Source organism: Homarus americanus, unplaced genomic scaffold, assembly GCF_018991925.1.
Source record: "Homarus americanus isolate GMGI-L3 unplaced genomic scaffold, GMGI_Hamer_2.0 scaffold14072, whole genome shotgun sequence".
Classification (NCBI taxonomy): Eukaryota; Metazoa; Arthropoda; class Malacostraca; order Decapoda; family Nephropidae; genus Homarus; species Homarus americanus.
In genome coordinates, this window is record NW_024754528.1 from 1,375,196 (window position 1) to 1,399,665 (window position 24,470).

General features: G+C 37.6%; 1 protein-coding gene across 3 annotated transcripts in view; it reads left to right on the plus strand.

Annotated features, from left to right (window-relative positions):
• LOC121855816 overlaps positions 1-20,266 on the plus strand; it is a 75,189-nt gene extending 54,923 nt beyond the window's left edge. For 2 of the 3 annotated variants that reach the window (XM_042350934.1, XM_042350935.1), the window contains 3 exons: positions 10,625-10,870; positions 13,705-13,815; positions 17,741-20,266. In XM_042350934.1, coding sequence (XP_042206868.1) covers positions 10,625-10,870; positions 13,705-13,815; positions 17,741-18,232 — 849 coding nt within the window. In that variant the 3' untranslated portion in view covers positions 18,233-20,266. The remainder of the gene's footprint in view (positions 1-10,624; positions 10,871-13,704; positions 13,816-17,740) is intronic. The other variant, XM_042350936.1, reaches the window with a different exon arrangement.
• The last annotated feature ends 4,204 nt before the right edge of the window (positions 20,267-24,470 follow it).

Consider the following 24,470-nt stretch of genomic DNA (forward strand, 5'->3'; position numbering starts at 1 on the left):
CTTCAGGCATTGGTGATAAATTTGTGATAAAATTGGACAATATGTTTGATGGCTATTTAGTACAATATGGTTAAAACTGCATGTGATGCCTTGCCTCATCTGTGGGAATGGCTTCTTGATACAAGTAGATACATGTTTAATATGAATTTACTCAATGTTTGAATACCATAATATTTATTTGTTGAATTATATATACTTTACTGTACTTTATGTACGGTATATTATTAGCCTGAAAATTTAAACAATTTTATTTTGTTTTTAATGTGTTGCATATACTGTATATATAAAATACCTGGCTCCTCTTCCTTTCATGAAATGTACAAATGCCCTAACATCCTTACAACAAACTCTTCGGCATTAATCTTCCACATCAGTAAGTCTCTGTGTGTTTTACCAAACCTGCTCTTCCTGTCTTGCTTCCACCACACGCCATTTTTGCTTATTTTTGACAGGACACTAAAATGTTTTATGCATGTTTATTTTGTTTTTCATTAAAGTTTTTCCTATTTTAGATAGTCTTGACTGTTCTAATGTACAGTATAGTGAGTGTTTCACAGCCAGTTACCTCAATGAAAATGTCTAAGAACTTAAGAAAACAAAAAGTCCAAGAACGGTACTCATTACACTCTGTTTGATTATTTTAATGATAGAGTATTTATGAAAATCATTGGTTCAGCAAACATTAGGTTTTACTTTGATGGATGTGTGATTTATTGCTCCTGTCAGGAGACTGGATGTGATACTGTTATAATAATATTACAGGAGTGGAGACTTGAGGTGGCTCAGTAGTTGAGCATGCTGGTTGATGCCTATCATCTGGAGACCAACTTTTTCTTGTTCTGGACTTAACTCTTGTAGTGATACTGGTATTTAAATAAACTTCATATGGATATGCATCATCACAATACAAAGAGCAGATCTTTAAATTTGACCTTCATGTTGGAGGTCAAGGTCACAATAGAAGGTCAGAGTTTAAAATTTTGTTTGGTGCAGAACTTCATAAAACTTCTCACAAATATTTATTTCTACAAAGTCAAGCAGAACACCAAGTTCAAGTCATTGTCAAAGGTCTTGGTCATTGCTGTGTCAATAAAGGTCAAAATTTTGTCCAAAGTATAACTATTGTATCAGTACTTTGTGAAGGTATTTCAGTGAGACTTAACTTGAATAATTGTCAACTATGTCAGAGTTTAAGGCCACAGTTGAAGCTCAAAGGACAATACAGACATCCCCCGCGTTACGGAACCCCGGGTTGCGGTATTTCGCTTTTACGGAATTTGTAAATTATGACCAATAATTTCGCGATACGGCCCATAAATTCGCCCTTAGGGAAATTGGGGTAAATTTTAACAATTAAAAAAAAATCACTATTTAAAATTAAAAGTTTTTGTAAAAAATTATAATTTGTTTGGTGTGGATTCTTGGTGTTTGCTACCGCCAAGCGTGGCATCGCCACGCGGAGTCAGTCCATTGTTTACATCCAGTGTGCGCGCATGTTTCTCGCCCCAGCAGTTGGATTTAACTTTTACAAACATACAGTAAGTACAGTACAGTGCATTACCCTTATTCAAGATGAATGGAAAGAGGCCATCAAGTGGAAGTGACCGCAGTAATGCAAAAATGAGCAGCAAAGGCATTACATTGGATATTAAACTTGATGTTTTAAGAAGGTATATCATAAATTATTTTATGTACTGTATTGTATGTGTTTAAAAATGTTTATTTTCATTTATAAAGTGCTTGAATTACTTTTTGGGGCCAAAAAAAATTCCTTAGGAACGAATCTCCAGTTTTATAATGGAAGTCAATGGGAAAATAGGTTTCGCGTTACGGTCAATTTTCCAGGGACGCAACCCTTCCGTAACGCGGGGATGCCTGTATTGTGTCTGGAGCAAAACTCGTTTATCAATAAAGATGTTTTGATGAACCAGTACTGTAGATATGTACACAACACCAAATTCAATCCTCTGTGCCAAGGATCAGAATCACAGCTGATGGTCAAAATTCAGAGCATAACTTAAGTATTGACTGCAGATATATTGATGAAAAAATTATTGCAGGCTCAGCAAGCCAGTAGCTAATATTTTCTCCTCATGGTTCATAAGTTGATTGCTTTGAAAGAGTGCAGTTACACAAATATGGCCATAGAAGAAACCAAGTATCTGAGGTGGCAGCCAGGTGGATGATGATAAGTTGGATAGCCAGGGAAGAAATGGATGGAGAATGTAATAGAAGCAATAGGGAACCGAGGATTGACACAGGGAGGTTGAAGAAGAGGATGACAACCAGGAACTACAACTGTGGAGACATTTAACAAGGGGACGCTTGTGACTGTCTTATTTTAGCCATCTTATGTGATGAAAAGTACCATACCATAGCAAAAACAGTGTGAGTTAGGGGTTTGGAAAACGAGCATGTGTAGATCAAGTGTTTGACCTTGGTAACATAAGCATTTTGATGAATAGATAAGAAAGCAATGTGGAACTTATTGAAAACTTTTGGATACCATTCATTGGAAACTGTTGAAAGATATCCAGATTTATTAGAAAGAGATTAAGAATGTGTACAAGTTTGAGAAAGGGGAAAACTAGTGTTCAGTGAAAAAAAAACTATTAGATGTTGTCGGGTGGTTCAGTATTTTCATGGATTGATTAAACAAGAGATTAATATAAGTTTGATAAGTAAGTGAAATAACAATGTAGAAAGCAACATGGAAGGTGTTCATCTGCTGTTTATAACTGACATTGTTCTTGTGTGTAGTTCACAAGAAAAGTTACAAATGTTAATGAATGAGATTGGAAGTGTGCACTGTGGAAACCAGATATCGGTAGATAGTTAGGATACATTTGTACACACCTTGTGATATGAACAATCACAATCTTCAAAAATCAAGGAAAATATTAGTTAAGTTCGACAATAGTCTGTTTCTCCATGTTTTGTCTTCTTGTGGTCAAGGATGCAATACACATATTCTACTGTGATCAGACTACAGTACAGTATTTTCATTTATGAAATTCAACCCTAGAAATTATGAAAATAAAGAACAGACTGCAGAGGGAAGGGTTCTCTACAGATGTCAGAGGTTCAGTTGCTGCACCCAGTAGAGGCACTTTGTCAATATGTAAGCTTACAGTATTCTGGCAAGGTGCTTTGTGGTTTTGAAACACAAACACATGATATAAGTATTTTCTCTTCATATGTTTAGCCATTGTAAAAAAAATTTGCCTCTGAGCACCGAGATTTGAACCCCGGCGATTCAGGTTGGTCCATTTAACCATGATGGGCTAAAAGCTACCCATATTTAGCTATTTAGATTTTAATCCATTGTGATCCAGTGGATAACTGCCTGAATCCCAAACTTGGTTGCCCGGGTTTGAATTTTGACGTCCAGAGGTGAAAATTGTTTACAATGATTTACCTGTGTATATTACAAGATTCTGATATATGTTAAGTCATCCTTGAAAAGATTCAATTAATGGATGCCCTGGAAAGAAAATCTATTTAAAATTTAATATAGGTGTCCAGTATGGTTTTAACAACAGATGACCTGCATCCCCTACCTCCTCTCAATAAAGAGAAGTACAGCCCCCCCCCCCAAATTCGCGGGGGTTAGGTTCTCAAAATGGCCGCGAATCGCTAAATCCGCGAATAACATTTGCGGATCGGGGGGTACATTTTTACTTGTGTACAAAGATATATATATATATATATATATATATTCCCTTTGTGCATTTGCCCTTAGGACAGTTATTTCTTTTACCTATAGTATTGTATAATAATAATAATAATAATAATAAATAATAATAATAATAATAATAATAATAATAATAGTAATAATTAACGGTTCATTGAAAGAGCATGGCAGCCGGAAGGCTGAAAATATACAGTTACACAATTGGGAAATGGGTCTCTTGATTTACAAATAATATAATAATATACAAGTAACAAAGTGATACAAATATGATATACAGGTACAGTATAATAACTAGATGGGGAGAAGCTCAAACTACAGGGCATTTCAACATAGTGACAGTGCACTGGTTGATTACAAGTTATTGCAATTTTTGCAGTGGTTGGGACTGGGCTGTTCTTATTGCGATCAGTTCGTGCTCGTATGGGCTGGATGCAATTGTGGTGTCGAACAGCAATTCTCGGGCGAGGGATCTCAGGTGGTAGTAGGAGCCGGTGTCGAGGATGGTGCATAAGCTTCTCACCAAATTTGCAGATGAGGTCGTGGTGATGGTCAGTGAGAGCCGAGAGGGTCAGTGTGTTGAACGCTTCTTGATATGTGGAGTAGGAAGGGGAGAGAATAATCTTGCATGCCTTCTTTTGCACTTTTTCTAGGTGTTTATGCTGTGTGGCATTTTGGGAGGAAGACCAGGTAGGGGAGGCAGGTGAGCTTGGGAAGTATGAATGTTGAGTAAACACTGAGGAGCTTTGGGCAGGAACTCCGAGGGACTTGAGTCAGTGGAGGAGGTGGAGACGGAAACTGGAGGATTTGACAACTTCACTGACGTGTGGTTTCCAATTTAGATTGTTATCTATAGTGACGCCGAGGAGCTTAGTGGAATCTACAACCTGTTGGGATCTAAAGTAATGGAAGGGGGGTGGACAACGTCGGAGGAGAGGTTGATGTGCATAACCATGGTCTTGGTATGGTTGATGGTGACGTGGTTGTTGGTGGCCCAATTTTGGAGATTGTTCAATAAATCCTGAAGGGCGGTATAGTTGGGAGCAGAATTGTTGATGCTGATCCCTATGGTGGAGTCGTCGACATATTTCCAGCGAGCAGGGGTTTCTCTTGGGGCATCATTGATAAGCATAAGGAAGCATAGTGGTCCCATCTCGGTGCCTTGGGGGGACACCACAGGTGAGTGACTGAAAGGTGGAGACAGCCCCTCGGAAGCGTACAGCTTAGCGTCGGTTACTGAGGAAGTCTGTAAGCCATGGTATAAGACTTCTTAGAAACCCGAGGTAGATAGCTTTGTTGATGATTAAATTGTGGTCGACTAGGTCGAATGCCTTAGTGAAGTCAATGAAGGCGACAGCTATAGACGTTTTTCGTTTCTCCAGATGGCGGTATATGTAGTCGAGAAAGCTGACAAGATAGTGAGTGGTGGAGGAAGTTTTCATATTACCAAATTGTTGAGGATCTACGGCTCCTGCAATATCAGCATAAGCCCAGTCAAACACAAGACTTTCACAGATTAAGCTGGGTATTGGGGTGATTGCAATGGGTCGTAACTGATTTAAGGATTGTGGGCTGGTTGACTTGGGGACTGGTTACACATAAGAAGTCTTTTAGTCAGCTGAGCGCTCTGGCTTGACTGAGAGAAGCATTGATGATGGAGCAGAGGGGTTTAGCAAGCTCCGGAGAGAACTCCTCTAAGAGTTTCATCGGTAAGTCAATGGAGTGGTGGAGCGTTTTAACTTCAGTTTGTCAAGACGTTTTGTTACTTCCAATTCTTCTAGTAAGTCAGTGGGAAAGGGGGCTGGTAGGTAAGCAGGGAGAGTGGTTGTGTCAAGCCAGGGGAGCGTCTGGCATATACAGTACAGTAGTAGCGAAATGGTTATTTGATTGCTTAAGGTATCTGCGTCAACATTAGTGAGATGGCTAAGGAAGGTGGGGGTGTCTTATTGTTTAGTCCAGAGTTCTTTAAGCTTACCATACAACTGACTGATGTTGGTCTGCTTCATGTGTTGCGTGCATGCATGCGTGCATGCGTGTAGACACACACACACACACACACACACGATGCACCTACAAATAAATAATAATTGGAAAATACTGTACTCTCACAAATATTCAGAAACAAATTTATTAAAAATGTGAGTCTACCCTCAAGTCCATACTCTATTAACTAAGTACTGTAATAGAGCATGGATTTGAGGGTAGACTGTTACATTTTTAATAAATTGGTTTCTGACTATTTGTGAGAGGATTTTCCAATTATTATTTATTTGTATGTGTTTTATGTGTGTATGTCTACACACACACACACACATATTTACAATACAGATAAAGGAAATTACTGTCTCTAGAACAAATGGCTCCCTGTCCCAGTCGCGAAAATGCTGGCAACTTTAAAACTACCCACGGACATTCTTGGGTACACCCATGGTGTCAACCGCGAATAATCGAGAACCACGAAGTAAAAATCTGCAAACTTGGGGGGCATACTGTATAGTACTGAACTGTACTACAAGCCCCATACCTTATATTTCAGGGGTGGATCCAGGAATATCAAGGGGTGTCCAAGAAGCTTTGGATGGGGGAACGTGGCGAGCACAGTGAGCCCACCCAGCTTGTTTTTTTGTTTTTTTATTTGACCAATATCATGGGCATTTTGAGGCCATGTGCACTTGATATTAGGAGATATTCTGGGGTCAGTAATAATTAATTTTACTATTCAAAAATGCCTGTGTACAATACTGCATTAAAGAAAAGGTATTGGAATTTTCAGGTTAAAGAGAGGGTGGGGGGGGGGGATATTCCCAATAACATACAGTACAGTACATATGTCATTTTTTTCATCTGATATTTGGGAAAATTTTCCACTACAGTATTGACTAGATTAAGTGTAATACTTGACAGTGTTTACAGGACAATGTGTCAAATAACACAAGGAGCTTACAGAATTGTTTAACAGTTAAACATACTACTATAATAGATACTTCCTCTAGGCACTATTAATATACAGTACTGTATTTTATAAATTATTAATTTCAATACAATCCCATAACGTAAATCTATGATGAAATGTTTATACGTGCTTGACGACAGCGCACATATACGTGTATAACCACACCAGCTTACTATAGTTGAAACACCCTAATGTTTCCTGTAAGCACCATTTATTAAAATATTGTTGATATATTTAATAAATTGTCAATAGAACTTTTAACACAAATGACCAGATATTAGAATGGTGTAATATAAATCTATACGATACTTATTGTACTGGTGGTGGGAGTATTTGTGTGTACCACATAATGTATCTTCTAAGCACACACACTGTACAGTACTGTATTATGAATTTCAGTGGAGTCACCCAGTAATGCACTGTAGCATTACATGTCATAGAGTAACACATGGGTTCCCTAATTCCCATCTAAATTTCTGGATAATGATGGGTAATTATGCTTTAACATGTGATTTAAACTATTCAGGATTATGTTAGTAGAAAAATAGTGTTGCTAAACTTAATTAGGACTGAATTTATAGACTCCGGTATAAAAAATTTTTATGGTTTTTCGTGAAAGAATTGAGTCCCCATCATTATATAGTGTCAAAATATTTCGATTAAGGATCATTAATTGAAACAATCTTGTAAACAATTTATTCAGAATCATTATGGTATCAAATTCATTTCTCTAACACAATAAGAACAGATGCTGTGAATAAAAGTTTCTTACACGTTTTTGCTAGCCGTAAATATTTTCCCTTGTGCCCATGGACTAAATGTAATGGGAGAGTGTTTGTCTGTCTGAGATGAGATGCATAGTGGTATCCTCCGATTTACGTTCACCTTATCTATGATATTTTGCTTGTACGATGGCGATTTATTAAGACCATCCTCCTTCCCAATTTACGATAAATAATTCGGCCAACGTGGAATATGAAACGAATCTCTCGGTGCACTCGTCAGCTGCGGTCTACCCGAGCATTACCACGTGGCCACCTGGTGCACTACAATCCAAAGCTTTCTTCCTTAGTGATTGCATATGCCCGTGATTGTGTAACTCAATAATTATGAGTCAGTATTGGTGTTGTTACTAATCATCTGTCTTTTTTTGTTTTTTGTTAACCTTACAGTGAAAGGACATCATTAACGTTCACATTGTATTCTGGTTTGGTGACTTTGAAGTGATTTTTGCAATGTTGTTTGTGAATGTTAAGTGCTTTGCCTCTGTTGCTGTGAACTTGATCGCTATCATTGTTTTTACATTATCATCATTCGCTCTGTTTTTGTGAAGTGAGCAGTGTAACTTTGAAAATGTCTGGGAAGGCCATGGCACCCAGGAAAACCATGTTTCTGGATTTGAAGCTTGACATTGTGAAGCTGTGTGAGACGTCTCCACTCCCCTTAGCCTTGAAGGGGACATGTGATGATGATCAAACTTGTTTTTAATGATGTGGTGAGTGTTGTTAAATTGTGTTTTATGTATACAGTGGTCCCTCGGTTAACGAACTCAATTCGTTCCAGGGGGGGGGTATATGATGACAGTTTGAGCCGAAGGTCTCCTGTGTGTTTATTTAACAGTCCTACTAAGTTTCTCTCATTTTAAAATGCCAGTTAAATGACCTGGGAGAATATAATTAACATTGCTGGAATTCTTATAAGATAGTGATTAGTTTGAATATAAACAAGCTATAATTTGCATCAGACATACAAATTTTAGATCTAATTTAAGAATTTTATTACAGAGAGCAAAAATTTTATCTCTTGTGCAAAATACAATTATATGACGTTTATATTCAAATTATTCGCTGTCTTGCAAGGATTCCAGCAATGCAATTTATATCCTTCCAACTTTAGTCTGAGATATTATATAAGATAAAAACTGTAATCCTAAAACCCTGGCTGGGCAGATGGGGGAGAGGGAGGGAGGGGGCAGCGGGAGGTGAGGTGTACTTTGACAGTTAGCGCTGAAGGTCTAGTGAAGTATTTATTTGTTTATTTATGTTGTTTAGTCGAGTTTTTGTTTTTTGCTCATAAAATGTCATAGAAGTGACCGGGGAGAATATAATCTACATTGCTGGAATTCTTATAAGATAGTGATTAATTTGAATGTAAACATGCCATAGTAATCCTTTTGTACATTATTTTGATTACATATACAGTACAGCTTTGTCCTTAGGACAGTGTGTGCATGTAAATGAGTTTCATTAAATGAATAAAGTTACATATATTGAGCCAAAAATAATAGTTGAAAAGCTTTATGTAGACAGAGCTTGGATGGCTAAATTTTTTGAATGACCAATAATTTTAATATTGTATAAAAAAATGCACAAATATTAAAGAGCACAATTTTCTTGAGATTTACTCCATTGGAAACGAATGTAAACATAGAAGAGATTACTGAATTGGCTGAGTACCCCCTCAGCTTATCAGCTGATGTTCAAAACAAAACGTGATTTTCGTAAGGATTTCGTTAATCTTTTTTTTTTCGTTAAATGAATTGAAGATTCTTATGGAAGGTAATTCGTTAACCGAGGGACCACTGTATTATTATTGTTGGAATTTTATTTTCGATGATGCTCGTTAGTATCGGACTAGCTGGGAACGTATCCGTTTGAACCGCTTGTTATGTTGATCCTGATTTATGATATTTCGACCTGCGATAGGTTTATCAGGAACGTAATTCCATTGTAAATTGGGGGATACCTGTAATTTAGACTTGAGATGAGATGCATAGCTTAGACTCTTAGACTCAAGGAAAACTTCTCCCCTCACCCAGAAACATTCCTGGTAATGTGGGATAGTGTTTGTCCATGCAAGAAGCATAGTTTAGACTCTCTGAAACTTTTCCCAATAAGAAGCATAGTTTAGACTCTCTGAAACTTTTCCCAATACCGGAAATTTTTTTTTATTTTTCCAGGTTTGAGAGATTCGTCTCATTACCCAGAAATCTCTCAGTCCCAAAAGAGTTCTGCTAACCGGGAGATAACTGTATTATTATTTGAACTCTGAAGTTGTCCGTAGGTTATCTTAGTTGGTTATACCAGTGACGTGTTATGAAGAAGATGCCAGGGTTAGCAAATGTCACTGTTAATGACATTATACTACTATTAAGTACTGTACTGCACAATGAGATTAGTAGTCAACAAAACTGAAATGACAAGAAAGGTTAGATAATTAAAAGATGTTTTTGTACATCTTAAATCTTTATTTATTACCCTCCTGTGCCACTACAGTAGCAGCCCCTGTGCATGCATGAAAATTCAGTTAGTAATACAGTACAGTATAAAGTTTTTAATGCATAATGTCGGAGTTCACACTGTTCATAATGAATGGTTTCAGTGGTGCCTGGAATATTAACATATTTTCACAATATTAATGGATCTTGTTTGTGTGATATTACATTAACATGATTCCTTTAGGAATACAACCCCCATTTTACTGTATAGGCTTATACAGTATAAAATACAATACTGGATGCAAAATAGGAAATGCACTAAAGTCAGAATGGCTTATGTCACAAATGATATTTATTGTACATGTACGATGAAAAATTTCACTGTGGGAGGAAACAGTACTGTATTGATTTTTCCTTGTAACATTTAGAGGACTGCTTACAAAGACAGTCTTGCCAATAAACCTGGTGATTGTTCTCCACGGGTACAAAGCCTTTAAGGGGCCCATTGTTTGATTTTTGGTACCTTCATCTTTGTGTGGACTGTAAAGGTGTACAGTTTTGTACACACTGGTGTGTAGGGAAATGTGTACATCAAAAGGCACCCCCTTCGTACCTTTTGGCCTTGACTGAATGTGTATGTAATAGATAAATAGGTGTATTTATTTTTTGTATAAATAATCATCATTTCTAACAATAGAATTCTTAACCTTTTTTAAGTCAATAGTTGGAATACATATACTTGTAATGCTTCTTATATTCTCAGGGAAATGACACTTCAACAGACGAGGATACCCACTCTAGTAACAAACGAACAGCGCCAGTGGCAGGTTTCACCCGTGGGGCAACCTTCACTCGCTCGCTCTCTCGACCCGACCCAGGCCGGCCAAATCCCCAAACCCCAACCAGATCATCGGGTCCCCCATCATCCCGGCCACGCACACCTGGACTACCAGAGCCTTCCCAGTTGCCCAGGAGAACCACAACTGTCCATCGCACATCAAGCCACACCGTACGTTAAATTCCTCTAGTAGAAAATGTTATGGACCGTTGAAAGTTACATACAGTATGATCTTGACCATTAACCTCATATGGTAAGTAAATATCCTTGTAAATATCCTTGGAGGTGAAGTACATGTAAGTATAGTTTTCTTTCAGTGCATCTCATGAAAGGCTGTATCATTATCATTTACTATTAGTGGATCGAGTTTATCAGGTTGTGACTGACACGGAAATAAATTATCAAAGTACATTTTGTAACTGAGCAAAGTGAACACATCCTCCATGTTACTAGAATGCATCATATTCATTCAGGTAGCACGAAAGGCTCAATTGTCTAGCCAGACTAGCATTTACATTAACACTGGCCACATAGATAATGCTTCAACTGCACATGAATTGCATTCCTTCTTCTAGCTTCATCTCCTGAAGTACCGTACTCTAAACTATCTACAGCTCATTTGCTAACACTTTTTGTCTTTAGCTTAGCATCTTCCATTTTACCTTCATCTGCTTTATTTCTGATCTTGATCATGGACCTCATGTATCACAGGTTAATCACAATAAACATGTGACTTTCATTCTCACAGCCTCATGATGTAATTTGTATATCCTTTTAATAAGACAACATTATGTACCGTGAAATATTTAAAGGTTGGCCACATAGAAGTTCCTTTAACACATTTCAACAAGTACAGTAACTGTTTGCATGCACACAGTAGCTCCTCCCCATTGTTTGAGATTAAACTCCTGCAGACCCTGTGTACTGTATTTCAAATATTGTGGAGTCGCATACCATTATGCAACAGTTCACTTTAATTGCAAAAAAACATTTAATTGTTTCTCAGTACACTATATTAAACCCTTCTGAAAAGGAAAAGAAGGATGAGTATAACAGATGTGTTGTTAAACAAACCAACAGGAACTGGGCAGATGATGTATGGTACAGGTGTTTCAGTTGCTGCCACTATGCAGCTGTTTACCAAATTGCAGTGGTTGCTTCTGCCTACTGTACTGTTTAATTTGGTGTTTTAAGGCAATACTTATGTTAAAAAGTTCCAGTTTCAGACCTACCACAATAAATCTTATGCAGCCTGATTATGAAATAAATTATGATTATACAGAGATCCTCAAGTGGTTAATAGGGACCAGAAAAAAGTCACTGATAATGAAACCACTTATAAAGGGGAATTAATTCCAATAAGAATTAATAAGAATAGTCTAATCGAGACCATCACATTGTAAGTGACACCCATGAAGTTTAATTTGGTATCTCTTAACAGTTATATGTACCTTAGAAACATTTGTAAACATTTGATTACACATAATTTTATGAAATTATTTAACTTTACAACTTATTTAAGGTACTTAAAGTCATTTGGGGTCAGTGTGTTGATGTGGCACAAGCTACCTAATCACACACTACCACACTCATTTCAGTGATAGTGGTTCATTGAGACACGTTCACCACTTTCTGACGATGTGTAACTTTTAATTTCACATCCATCCCATAACTACTACGCTTCCTTGTAACCACTACACCACCTTGCTTTGGTTTGGAACTGATGCCTACAAAAATAGTCCACCAATGTCACCAAAGACACAACAAAATTGATAATTATAGTTCTTGGAGCACTTCCAAATAATACCTGTGGACACAGGTGACTGGTACTGAGCATGCATAGTGCAGGTGAGAAGGATGACCTTTAAGAGAATGGGAGGCAGGTATACATGTGTCTGGTGCTGGACTCCAGTCCAGTTTACAAGGGGACCCAAATTAAGCCTCGTGCCCCCCTCTGCATAAGTCCTAGATCCCCCCGCCCCGATGCAACCCTTGGTTATTATAGAGTGGGGAGGATGAGCAATCGTGTACAAGACGCGTTCAGTTCCTGACCAAACTTTTCTCTCTGACTGCTCGCGCCCCTCTTGTAATCTTCTGGCACCCCCCCCCAGTTTAAGAACCACTGTTCTAGGACATACCTCAATTCATGACCTGGGTTCTCTATGGTAAATTAATGTGTGGGTAAGACTAACTGTTAAAGTACACAGATAAGCTTGAGCTCTAAGACTTATTGCTATCATACATCCAGTTACCATACAGGTTTTAAGCATCACATGTACTGTACTTTAAGGGGACACTGACTGTAATTTACAAATTACCTATATGTGTACAATACACAACTTCACATTAAAAATATGAACTACCCAATAACCCTATTCAGAAATAATTTTTATATTCAATGCAATTTACCAAAGTTAAAAAATGTGAACTATCAAAGTATGTGGTGAACATAATGCAGGTTGAATTGCATGTGAAGTCAATGTGAACTAAACCAAAATGTGAAATCTTGGTGTGCAAATTATTTGCAATGTACTGTAGTTTCAATCAATGTGAGGGTAAAAGGAACCCAGGGTTTTCAACCCATAGACTTGTTTGGCTGTTCTCAACTTGCCCATTAAAAAAAAAGTCATAAAATAGGATTTTAAGATCAGTTTCTCATATAAACAGTATGCATGTTAAAATGTTATTTACCCTCTCCATGCTTTAAACCCATTGATGTAAAAAGTATGAAATATTTAGATTTTCAGCTCTGGTCGTGGCCTGTCTTCCATGAACACATGAGCTTGGCATGGATTTACCATAGGGTAGCCTTCTTACTTTTTCCTCTCTCTCTTCAGAGAAAACCAACTGAGGTCATGGCCATCAACAGCTGCTTGCTATGCTGCTCTTTTCATTTTTAAATAATGAGCATGTTGAAAAATTCGCAATTTTTATTTCTTCAGAATGTACTTCATCTGTAGAACCTGCAGAAGCAATAACTTGCTTCTACTGCTCTTCTTTCCTAGACCACAGGTAGCTCTGCCTCTGAGGATGAGTTGCCCCTCAGAAAGTCCAACACCACTCCACGAGGTCGGACTTTGACCTCCCTGAATGAAGGGTCAGGAAATGAAGCAAAGGTTTGAGTATATATTTGATGTCTTTTGATGCAGTTGACTGAAACAGAGTTCAGTATTTGTTTTTCTTCATTGCAATTTAAAAATTTTTAGTTTTAAATGTGCTACCATGTTTTGCCTTTGATATCATGTTGGTGAAGATTTGTATTTACCTCATACTCTTGCTTTTGTCTTAACAGAAGTGTCATTGCTTTGTTGAGTTTATACCAGAATATTTTTTCTCATTTTGCTTTTAATCAGTGTATGTAAGTCCTCATTGTAATGCAAAATGGTAACCCGAGCATCCAATTATAATACAAAAATTTTCATTTATGGAGAACTGCATTAGTAAGGGATGATTATACTTAGATCTGGGTTGCAGCTATTCAACCAGCTCTAAGCCAAGATGCTATTGCCATCTCCATCCATAACCACTTCAAAATTTGAAACTTAATATTGTACCAAATTTGGTACTTTCCTGATGGGGTTAATGAATGACCTCTATCACAGGACAACCATGTCTAACTCCCTCATAGGCCAAATTGGCAGTTAATTTTATGTACAGTATTGTACAGTGATCCCTCGGTTAATGAACGCAATTCGTTCCACAGAGTCGTTCGTTAACCGAATCCATTGTTTCAATGGGATATTGGGTAATTGGTTCCAGCTCACAGAAAAGTACAAACAAAGTAAAAAAAAGATGCGGTAAAGTACACTTACTTTGAGGTTTGTATGTAGAAGGCTCCTGGTTGATGATGATGATGGGAATTAGAAGTGGGGGTGGAGGAGAAGGGAGAAGAGAAGGAAGTGGGGATGGAGGAGAAGGGAGAAGAGAAGGAAGTGGGGATGGAGGAGAAATCGCCTTTCTTTGAACCCATGCTTGATGCAGTAATTTCACCAATAAAATTTAAAGCTCACTAGGTGTAATTCAAGATTATTTTATTTAAATCAACACTGCACTGCGCTATATATTATCAATATGTTAACTAAGTTTCAGAATGACTAATAATTTTAATGTAAAAATGCAAAAATATTAAAGACACCAACAAAATCGATGTTCACTCCACTGTAAACAAAGCTAAACTGACGCTTGGTGGGTGAGTCGAGCGGCTGATGGGCGTACACAAAACTAGTTCCCTGTACTGCTTATATTATCAATATGTTAACTAAATTTTAAAATGACTAATAATTTTAATATAAAAAATAAAAAAATATTAAAGAGCACAACTTTCTTGATATTTTCTCCACTGGAAACGAATGTAAACATAGAACAGATTACTGAATTGGCAGACTAGCCAATCAGCTGATCAGCTGATGCTCACAACAAAATGTGTTTGTCAAGGATTTCCTTAATCAAAGATTTGTTCGTTAACCGAATTGAAGATCCTTATGGGAGCTAATTCGTTAACCAAAATTTTGTTAATCGAACCGTTCGTTAACCGAGGGACCACTGTATTGTAAAATTACTTAATATGTAAGTGTAAAAGTTTTTTTTTTTTGGAGGGGGTGGGAGGGAGTGAGGTGTGTTATAGTATTGGCAGCATTTGAAGAAGTTTTGTAGGTTATCATTTGCCTGTGTTGTGGTTAATTTCAATATCTGGATTACCATATCATTTAAAATGCCATAGTTTTTCTTTAATAAAGAGCAATTAAGTAATGAAGTACCTTGAGGTGGTAGTAGCCAGCTTTTTTTAACAGCATAAGAGATTTATGTTTCAACAAGAATGTGGGTCTTATTTTTCCCTTGTCCATCTGTCTCTCTGCATCTAGCTCATCATATGGTGTATAATGAGGCCAATTTGAGCTACATTTTTGTCTTCTGTATTTAGTTTACTTTATGGTTAATCTTAGTAAAAAGGTAATATTTTGTGTAACTTTTCCCTACAGTCATTACACTTGACATGTAGATGAAACTGTATGAGTATACCAGATGTTCAGAGTAATTTACTATAATTTTTCATATCTTAACTTTGGTCAATTTTAGGGGGTAACCTTGGCATTTACCCCAGTTTAGGTGGTTAACAATTTTGGTCACTGTAAAACAAGGTAGTAATCTCCCCATGAGCCGGAATTGAAGACCCAGATTTTTTCCCGAAAAAATCTTGATTCTTGGTCTGCAAACAAATGTTCTGGGAGTTCCAATAAATTGCATCATGCTCTGCCTCTCCATCATGTGCCAGCTGCATGTGAGAAAACTTTTCCCTGCTTCGGTAACCTGAGCTGTAGGCTCGCACACTGTGATTGACTAATACTACTGCATGGGATGCTTGTGATAGGCTGATGCATATCCCAGTTTATTCCCTCTAAGCCTAGCATCATAATGCACTTAGTTCATAGTTCTCTGCCATTGTACAAGGTTGATCCCTCGCTCGCTGCTGTTTTTACGTTCTGCAGTACTGTACATTACTGTACCAGGACAACAATCAGCCAAGAAAACAGTGTTAAAGCAGTGTTAAGATGTTAATAGTGATTACAGTTATGTATACTCTACCATATGTACAGGAAAAGGGAAACACTGGAGCACTTTAGCTTTTGTCTTTATTCAAAACATCATTCTTCGGGTCATGAGACTCGCTATTTCCTCACCTCGACAAGGGTGACTTGACATTGCATCAGAAGGTCAGTGACATGAGACCACTAATCCCGTATTTGCTCGAAACAAGGCTAATAAAGTAATGGGTTCATACCAAGGAGTGTTAGTTACAAGACTAGTGAGGTTATCCTAAAACTATATATTGTGCTTGTGAGACCTCACTTGGATTACGCGGTTTAGTTCTGGTCATCGTATTACAAAATGGATATAGAATCCCCAGAAAGAATTCAGAGGAGAATGACAAGACTAATCCTGGGCATTCGGAACCTTGAGTACAGAGACAGGTCAAATCATCTTAATTTGCACTCCCTTGAGAGACGTAGAGTGAGGGGCGATAAGATCGAGGTGTATAAATGGAAGTCGGGTCAAACAAAGGTGATATAACAAGGGTACTCAAACTATCCAACCAGGAGCGAACTCATAGCAATGGTTTTAAATTAGACAAATTTAGATTTAGGCGCAACATAAGTAAACATTGATTTGGGAAGAGTATTGGACGAGTGGAACAAGTAACCAAACATCATCATTAACTCTAACATGCTGGATAGGTTCAATTATATGTTGGATGGATTTATGAGCGATAGGGGTTGGGTGCAAACAGGACTGCCCAGTATGGGCCAGTAGGCCTGCTGCAGTTTTGTCCATTCTTTATGCTCTTCTTATAAATATATTTATATAACCAAAATTTTAGATAAACTATTCAGGATTACTTGGGTAAAAAATAAGTGTATCTTACCTAATTAGAAACGATTTTATTGACTCGGGTATCAACATTATTTACATTTTTTATTTTTTATTTTTATAAATGAATGGAGTCTCCATTATTATATTGTGGTGAAATATTTTGTTTAAGGATCTTTTATTGGAACAGTCTAGTAGAGAATTTATTCAGGATCATTAAGGTACCAAATTCCTCTCTTTCACAACTAGAGCAGATGCTGTGAATAAAGGTTTATACACGTTTTTGCTAGCCATAAATATTTTTGTTCATGCACACGGTCTAAATATGATGGGAGAGAGTTTGTCCAGGGGAGATGAGATGCATACTTTAGAGTCAAGATGAGATGCGTAGTTTACTCTCCTAGACTCGGAAAACTTTCCCCAGCACCCAGAAAAATTCTGGGAATGTGGGATTTTTCTGGGTTTGAGAAAGTCGTCTTGTTACCAGGAAATCTCATCCCTAGAAGAGCACTGCATCAATTATTCCAGCTAACGGGAATATCACTTATCGGCTTGGTTCCCCCTACCTCTCCCCACTTTTTTCTCTCTCTCCTGTAGATGTGAATAAAGAATATTACAAAGGTCTTTATATTTATTGGTTCATATACATTATTAATAAAATTCTGTTTGTGGCAGCTTGCTCGGACACAGTCAACAGAGGGAAGTTCTAGGACACCCACTCGGCGCCCAGAACTCCGCAGCAGCATTACAAACCTCAGTAAGGCAGGTCGCAGCCAACAAGAGGGTCAACCATCACCGCAGTGTCATTCCGACAGTGGTTCCCACACACCTAGGACTCCCAAAACGGATAAGACAGAACCAAGGAGGCAAAGCGATGTCAAAAATGGAAACGTCATCACACGAACAAGAGCAGCAACCATGGGACGTAGGACCACCAGGTCTCCCATGAGGGAAGCTGGACGTTCTATAGGACTAGGTACAGGGAGGGGCACAAGCCCAACACCTGCAGTAAATCTAGGTTCAAATGTGATGGGCAGAAGCAGATCTTCCAGTGTAACAAGTAGACCAGTTAGGAATATTGCTACACCACCACCATCTGGATGCAGCCGCTCAAATACATTCTGTAAGGATGACACTAAAGGACTTAAGAAGTCAGTTTTACCCTAGCCTGATTTTCACAATTAGTTTTCAGTTTTGTGTAAGGAATTCATTTCACAGGATTTTGTATTTATTATTTCATCACACTTTCTGTAATAATTAAAGACTGTTAAACCCCATCATCAGGAGGAGTATTTCAATATGTTGTTGGGTTATATTCACTGACAGCAGATAACTCATGGTCCTGCGCTACAATTACTTATTACCTTTTGCTGGAAGATTACCAGTTGAAATAGAGTAAGAATATAAGGATATACATATAACTATTTTGCCCAAGCATTTCATGCAGATAGGAACATTTGCATTAGCCAGACAATATAAGCTCTATACTGTGCTCAGAAAATGGTTTTACTTTACCATAACTAAATCTCATTTAAAAGTAGTGTACTGTATATATATCCAGAAGGAAGGAAATCATGCATTTACTCAACTAATATGTATTGCCTCTTGTGGCTGGTGTCACAATTCTACTTAAAATACAAGAAGGCTGCTTTTCTGCTGCTAGTGGTCGTCCAAATGAATTCCGTGTTTCTTCTAGTCAACCAACGCTCTTTGTTTAATTGAAAGAGGTTGTGCATGATTCATGGAGATGTAGATCTCTAGTGCCATATAACAGATACAATAACTGGCTCCACAGTGTGCCCATTTAGACATGCATTTTGTGAATAGACCACACAAAAACATCAGTTGTTTCCTAATTTGGCTTTCCAGTAAACCATGTAAATTTTAAGTTTAAAAATTATGAAATACTAGTATTCTTCAACTTTGATGATAGTTGGGGATGCAAGTAGAAATAGAGGCAATATAAAAGCAGTTCCTGTCATCCACTGGTTGAAGTGCTTGACTATATTCTTACATATGCTGGTTGAAGGCCTTGATATATAATTACAGTACTTTGCCATACAAAGGCCATATAATTTTAACTTTTTGTATGTATAAACAATGAATCTAGGTGCTTTGTATTTTCATAGCTGCTATATACCAAAGATGAGATTACGATCTTGATTTTGCAATGGTTGCTTTTCTGAATATCTGTGATATTTCCATATAAGTATTTTTATTAGTTACAGATAGGATAGCACATGCACAAAAGCATTTATATATTTAGTTATTTTTTCCATGTTTGTACATATGATCTGACCATGGATTAAACAACCTTTGCTTTTATGCAACTCAGAATTTTGTGCATTCTGTTGTACACAAGGGGAACAAATTTTGAAATTCTGTAAATGTTGAGACAGTTGACTACTTGAGATAAGTGCACCCAAGATGTTAAAATTCTATGCAGATATCATGACAATATAGTCTTCTGTAACAATCCTCCCTTAACTCACATTGAATTTATTGACACTAAAATTGGGCTGTGAGCTCTAGCAATTGAGAAGACACTGGAATACCCGACTAGTTTCAGGTACTTTTGAGTGAAATCTGGGTAAACTTCATGTGTGCTCAGACAATAACATTTGTGTGTTAAGTTTTTAAATTGTACTTGTGATCCCAGAGGATAAAATGATTTTATATATTTTTTTGTGTGTGCTCACATAACTTATCCTACACAGGGCAGTAATTTTTGTTGAACAAAATTCTGGTTACATCATACTTACCGTTCATATAATGTGGAATAATGGTTAATATAAAAGGATTTTACAATTTACCCAATTCCCTAAAGTATTATGCCACAAGTGACTACTTATTGTGTGTGAGTTGTACCATTAACCCAAGTGTAATAACCCAAAAGACTGTAGGATTAGTTTCCTATATGTTTTTAAAGCTGTGCCTCAATTTTTCATCCCTTATGATTTTATTTTAATCCTATGCCCTAAAACCCATGCATATCATTCTTTATGGTTAAAAAATATATATACCTCTTTATTTTATAAGCATTTGATTGGCTGCTTTTGGCATGAGTGTGCGAGCCTTTTTCTTCTGCCATTGTGAATTGTGGAGTACAATACTGCTCTCCTTACTAGTCCCATAGCCATTAATGTGAATCAGGGTTGTCTAGTGTCACGGAGATCAATAATATATGAATCTAGCTAACTCTATAGTTGTTTTTCTGTCCTGGCACTAGTGTTTACAAGTGCTTAGTTTTTAACTCTAAACTGGCACCTAAGGATTCCTTCTTCTAACCTCATATGTGCAAAAATGGATAGAAATGAACATGAAATGTCCATTGATGATGGCTGCCAATTGCAAGAACTGCCGTCATGTACACGATGCTGTGGTATCCTGGAAGTTGTAATACGATGGAAGAAAAGTTTCCCGACTGTCAGGTGTTGTTAGTACGTCATCGTGGTGTAGTCAGATGTAACAACTGGTGGAAGACTGGTTGGTTGGTACACTGCGACCATCAAAACTTTGGCAGTGGCACGATACGTTTGCTTGTGCCGCACGATTTACCAGCATGAAAAACTTGAATCCCAAGCTAAGGTGCACCTCATTTTCCTATTTTGGGGACTGTAAGCCAATTCTGGGTATGAAATACAATCACTTACAGTGAATATCGGTAAATATAGCCTGTGACAACCATAAGAATGTAGGAATAGAGTGCAGTATCTGTACCTTTCTTCTTTGTTATTAAATCTTTTAACAATAAATTATGAAGTTTGTCACAAACTTGGGGTTGGGTGAGTGTAAATGAAGAGAATTATGGCCTGTTGTGTGGATGAAGTCAGTAGAATATAACAAAATACGGTATTGGGTATTTTAATTTTGCGATGACAGTTATGAACACTGTACAGATGAATTGGGGTAAGATCTTGAAAAATATCACCATAACTGTTATTTGTCTATCAAACAGGAAATTATCTTTGTACCAAAAATCTTCCTCCATATTATACAAGTATAAGGACCACATTGTGTGAATATGTACTTGTAGTGCAATGTTTGTGTGACAATAACATACTTATGTAATGAGATGCAACCATTTTATAGCGCTGCATTACATTTCCCTATTTCACTGCACTTTCCAACAAGATTTGCATAATCTTTTTTTGTAATCATAGATAAAGCTAAAATGCATGGTATATATACTAATAGGTATGGATTATCTCCTGAATTGGGTGTAAGTAATCTTTGGTACGACTTATCTCGTGAGTTGGATATGAGTTATCTTGGGTACGAGTTAAGACTTTTTTGGGTACAATTTATCTTGGGTACGAGATGACCCTCTCCCTAATTCGAGTGATCACACAAATGTTATGGTATCAGTGTAGGAAGGCACCCAAAAATATTACACTGATGTATAATTAACACAATGAAATTCCACAAAAAGAATAAAAAAAATGTTAGGTTAGGTTAGGTTTCCTTCTTTTTAAATAACATTGAATTGCCACAGGGGCACGATCACTCCCACATCTCACTTCACTTAGTACATGTGATTATAAAGGAAGTACCAATATGTGTTTGAACAGAGAGTACATTACAGTACAGTACCAACAGGTGTATGAAGAGAGAGTACAGTACAGTACCAATATGTGTTTGAACAGAGTACAGTACAGTACAGTACAGTACAGTACCAACAGGTGTATGAAGAGAGAGTACAGTACAGTACCAATATGTGTTTGAACAGAGAGTACAGTACAGTACAGTACCAACATGGGTTTGAACAGGTGCAGAAAAGAATGACCAGTATAATTGGGGGTGAATCAGTCATGTTGTTTCCTTTTATGAAATTGTTTAAAATCTATAATAAAACTATAATAAAAATCTTGGCTGGTAATGTGTAGAAGAGTAAAGCTGGAAAAGAACTGTAAAACAATGGTATTGTTTTGTGTGAATGAGGCATCGGGAACAATTACAGAACAGCGACAGGAAATATGAAGGAATAAGTGATAAAAAAAAGTTAGGTGAATAATAATGGTGGTACAGTACCTGACTCAGTAATGGAGTCAATAATATGATATGGTAAGAGGATGAAACAGATTCAGAATTAAAATACTCACTCTGGTACATACTGTACAGTACAGTCTATGTCTTTTATGTTAATGTCTCAGCTTAATCCTCCTGCAGTTGCAACAAATCTTACCTAAGCATCCAGTTAATTTTTATTCTATGGGTAATTTGAATGTGGGTAAGCCTTCAAGGATGTTTAGAGAGAGAGAGAGAGAGAGAGATGCCCATTGAAACACTCAACTTGTACTGTATGGTTCACTTAAAAGGGTTTATTTCCCCCTAAGCGAGTAAAACATTTTGTGCAAACCAGCAAACAAAAGGGAACATTACACAATTGTGAGAATCAAATGATGTGTATTACCAATATGTACTGTACAGTAATATCTCCGTTAGCCGGAATCCCTCAAACCCGGAACTCTCCGATATACAGAATTGAAATTTTCTTGGAAAATCGTTCCCAAAGCCGGAATTTTCTGGCAAATTCCTGCTTTGGGAACGAATTTCCGAGGGGCACATTTTCCGGAAAATTACGATAACATTTTTCCGATACCCGGAAAATTCCGGGGATGGGCGTGGGGTTGTTTTTTCAGGGTTTGAGAGATGAAAATCAGGCTCTTTACTGGAAATTCCGAGAAAAAATTTGTTACCCGGAATTTATTCGGGGGTTGAGGGATATTTTACCAGGTTCGAGAGATGATGTAATGGGCAATTTCTGGAACTTCCAAGAACATTTTTCCGTTACCAGGAAAATTCCGGGTATAAGGGATTTTTTCCGGCTTTGAGAGTCGTCTCATTACCTGGAAATCTCTCATTCCTGGAAGTGCTCTGAATCAATTGTTCTGGCTAACAGGGATATCACTGTATAATATGGGAAAAGGATAATACTGTATAGGGATGCATTCCAGGGCACAGAAATTCCAATGTCCCCAATATATATATTTTAATAGAAAAATAAAGACCTTTAACACTCATATATGACTTTGCTATATAAATTCAAAATCCACACAAAACTCTATGGTTATCCACAACCCAGAGCAGCAGTCTTCTTATTGTTTTCTTTGTGCAACTTTCAGCTGATTTTTCTATGCCCAGTGACATAGTAGTGCAACCCTTCATTCTCTTTAGAAATTGTTGTCTATCCAGCAACACTTATTACTTCCCTTCAGCCTCTATCAGATATTTGGTGTCAATAGCAAACCGAGGCTTTATTGAACTCACCTCTAGAAATATACAGTAAACCCCATATTTATGCAGGAGTCAGCCCCTTGAAGAATGCTGTGTTATTTACTTAATTCATAAAAAATCAAAATGAATAACTTGTTAAAAAATTGGATGCTTCTAGGCAATCAATTGCACTAAGGCTATAAAATTTAATAATAAAACCTAACAAACCCATCTAGTAAGCATTAAATACTCTTTACAAATACTGTAAATACACAAGGAAATCAGATTACAAGTACAGTACAGTATAGTAACACCTGTACAGTACATTCAATGGGTAAGAGTAGAGGAAGGGGTGTTCCCCCTCACATTTAGGGGGATCAACAGCCCCTCACCTATATTTTTGTTTTAAATTTGAGGTCTGTTATGGTGCATTTCAAGGGTATCTGAGAGAATGAATTCAACTTTTCTTAATATTGTTTCTCCTATTTACTAGACCTCTTCGGAATTTCATCAATGCATTGACATAATACAGCGAGCCACTATCAAATTCAGTGTGTGCTGGGTTCTAATACAACTCCTACCAAAGGTAGGAATAGAAGTCATATTAACTTGCTCAGAAGCCATTACTGAGGTATTAATGGTGATGCTGGGAGGTACAAGACAAGCAGTCCTACACACTTTTATTTTTTTTACTTTTATCCTCTTCGCCACTGATCGGCTTGTTAGCCGCTTGGGCGATCGGTCACGTCTCTTTTCATTTATCTTCTTCACCAAAAGATTGGCTCGCTAGCCGCCCGGTCACGTCTCTGTCACGCACTGTTGGGAAATACTGGGCATGCACCGGCTCCTGAAAGTACCTGAACCCGCTCCAAAAGTTGGTCAAGTCTTGTCTTGAAAGAGCTCACACTCGGTGCCGTCACAACACTCTCTGGTAGATTGTTCCAAGAGTTTACAACCCTCACTCCGAAAAAGTTTGCCCTCACAGTTTTCTGGATTTGCGGCTTCTTCAATCTTGAGCTGTGACCCCTTGGCGGCGTCCGCCAGCTCCAAGTAAGGACACTCAACTGAGTAGTGCCCCTGAGATGCTTATACACCTCAACTAGGTCCCCCCCCTTGCCCGTCTGTAGTATAAGCTAGGCAAGTTCAGGCGCTCCAATCTCTCAGGGTAGCTGAGGTGCCGAAGTGCAGG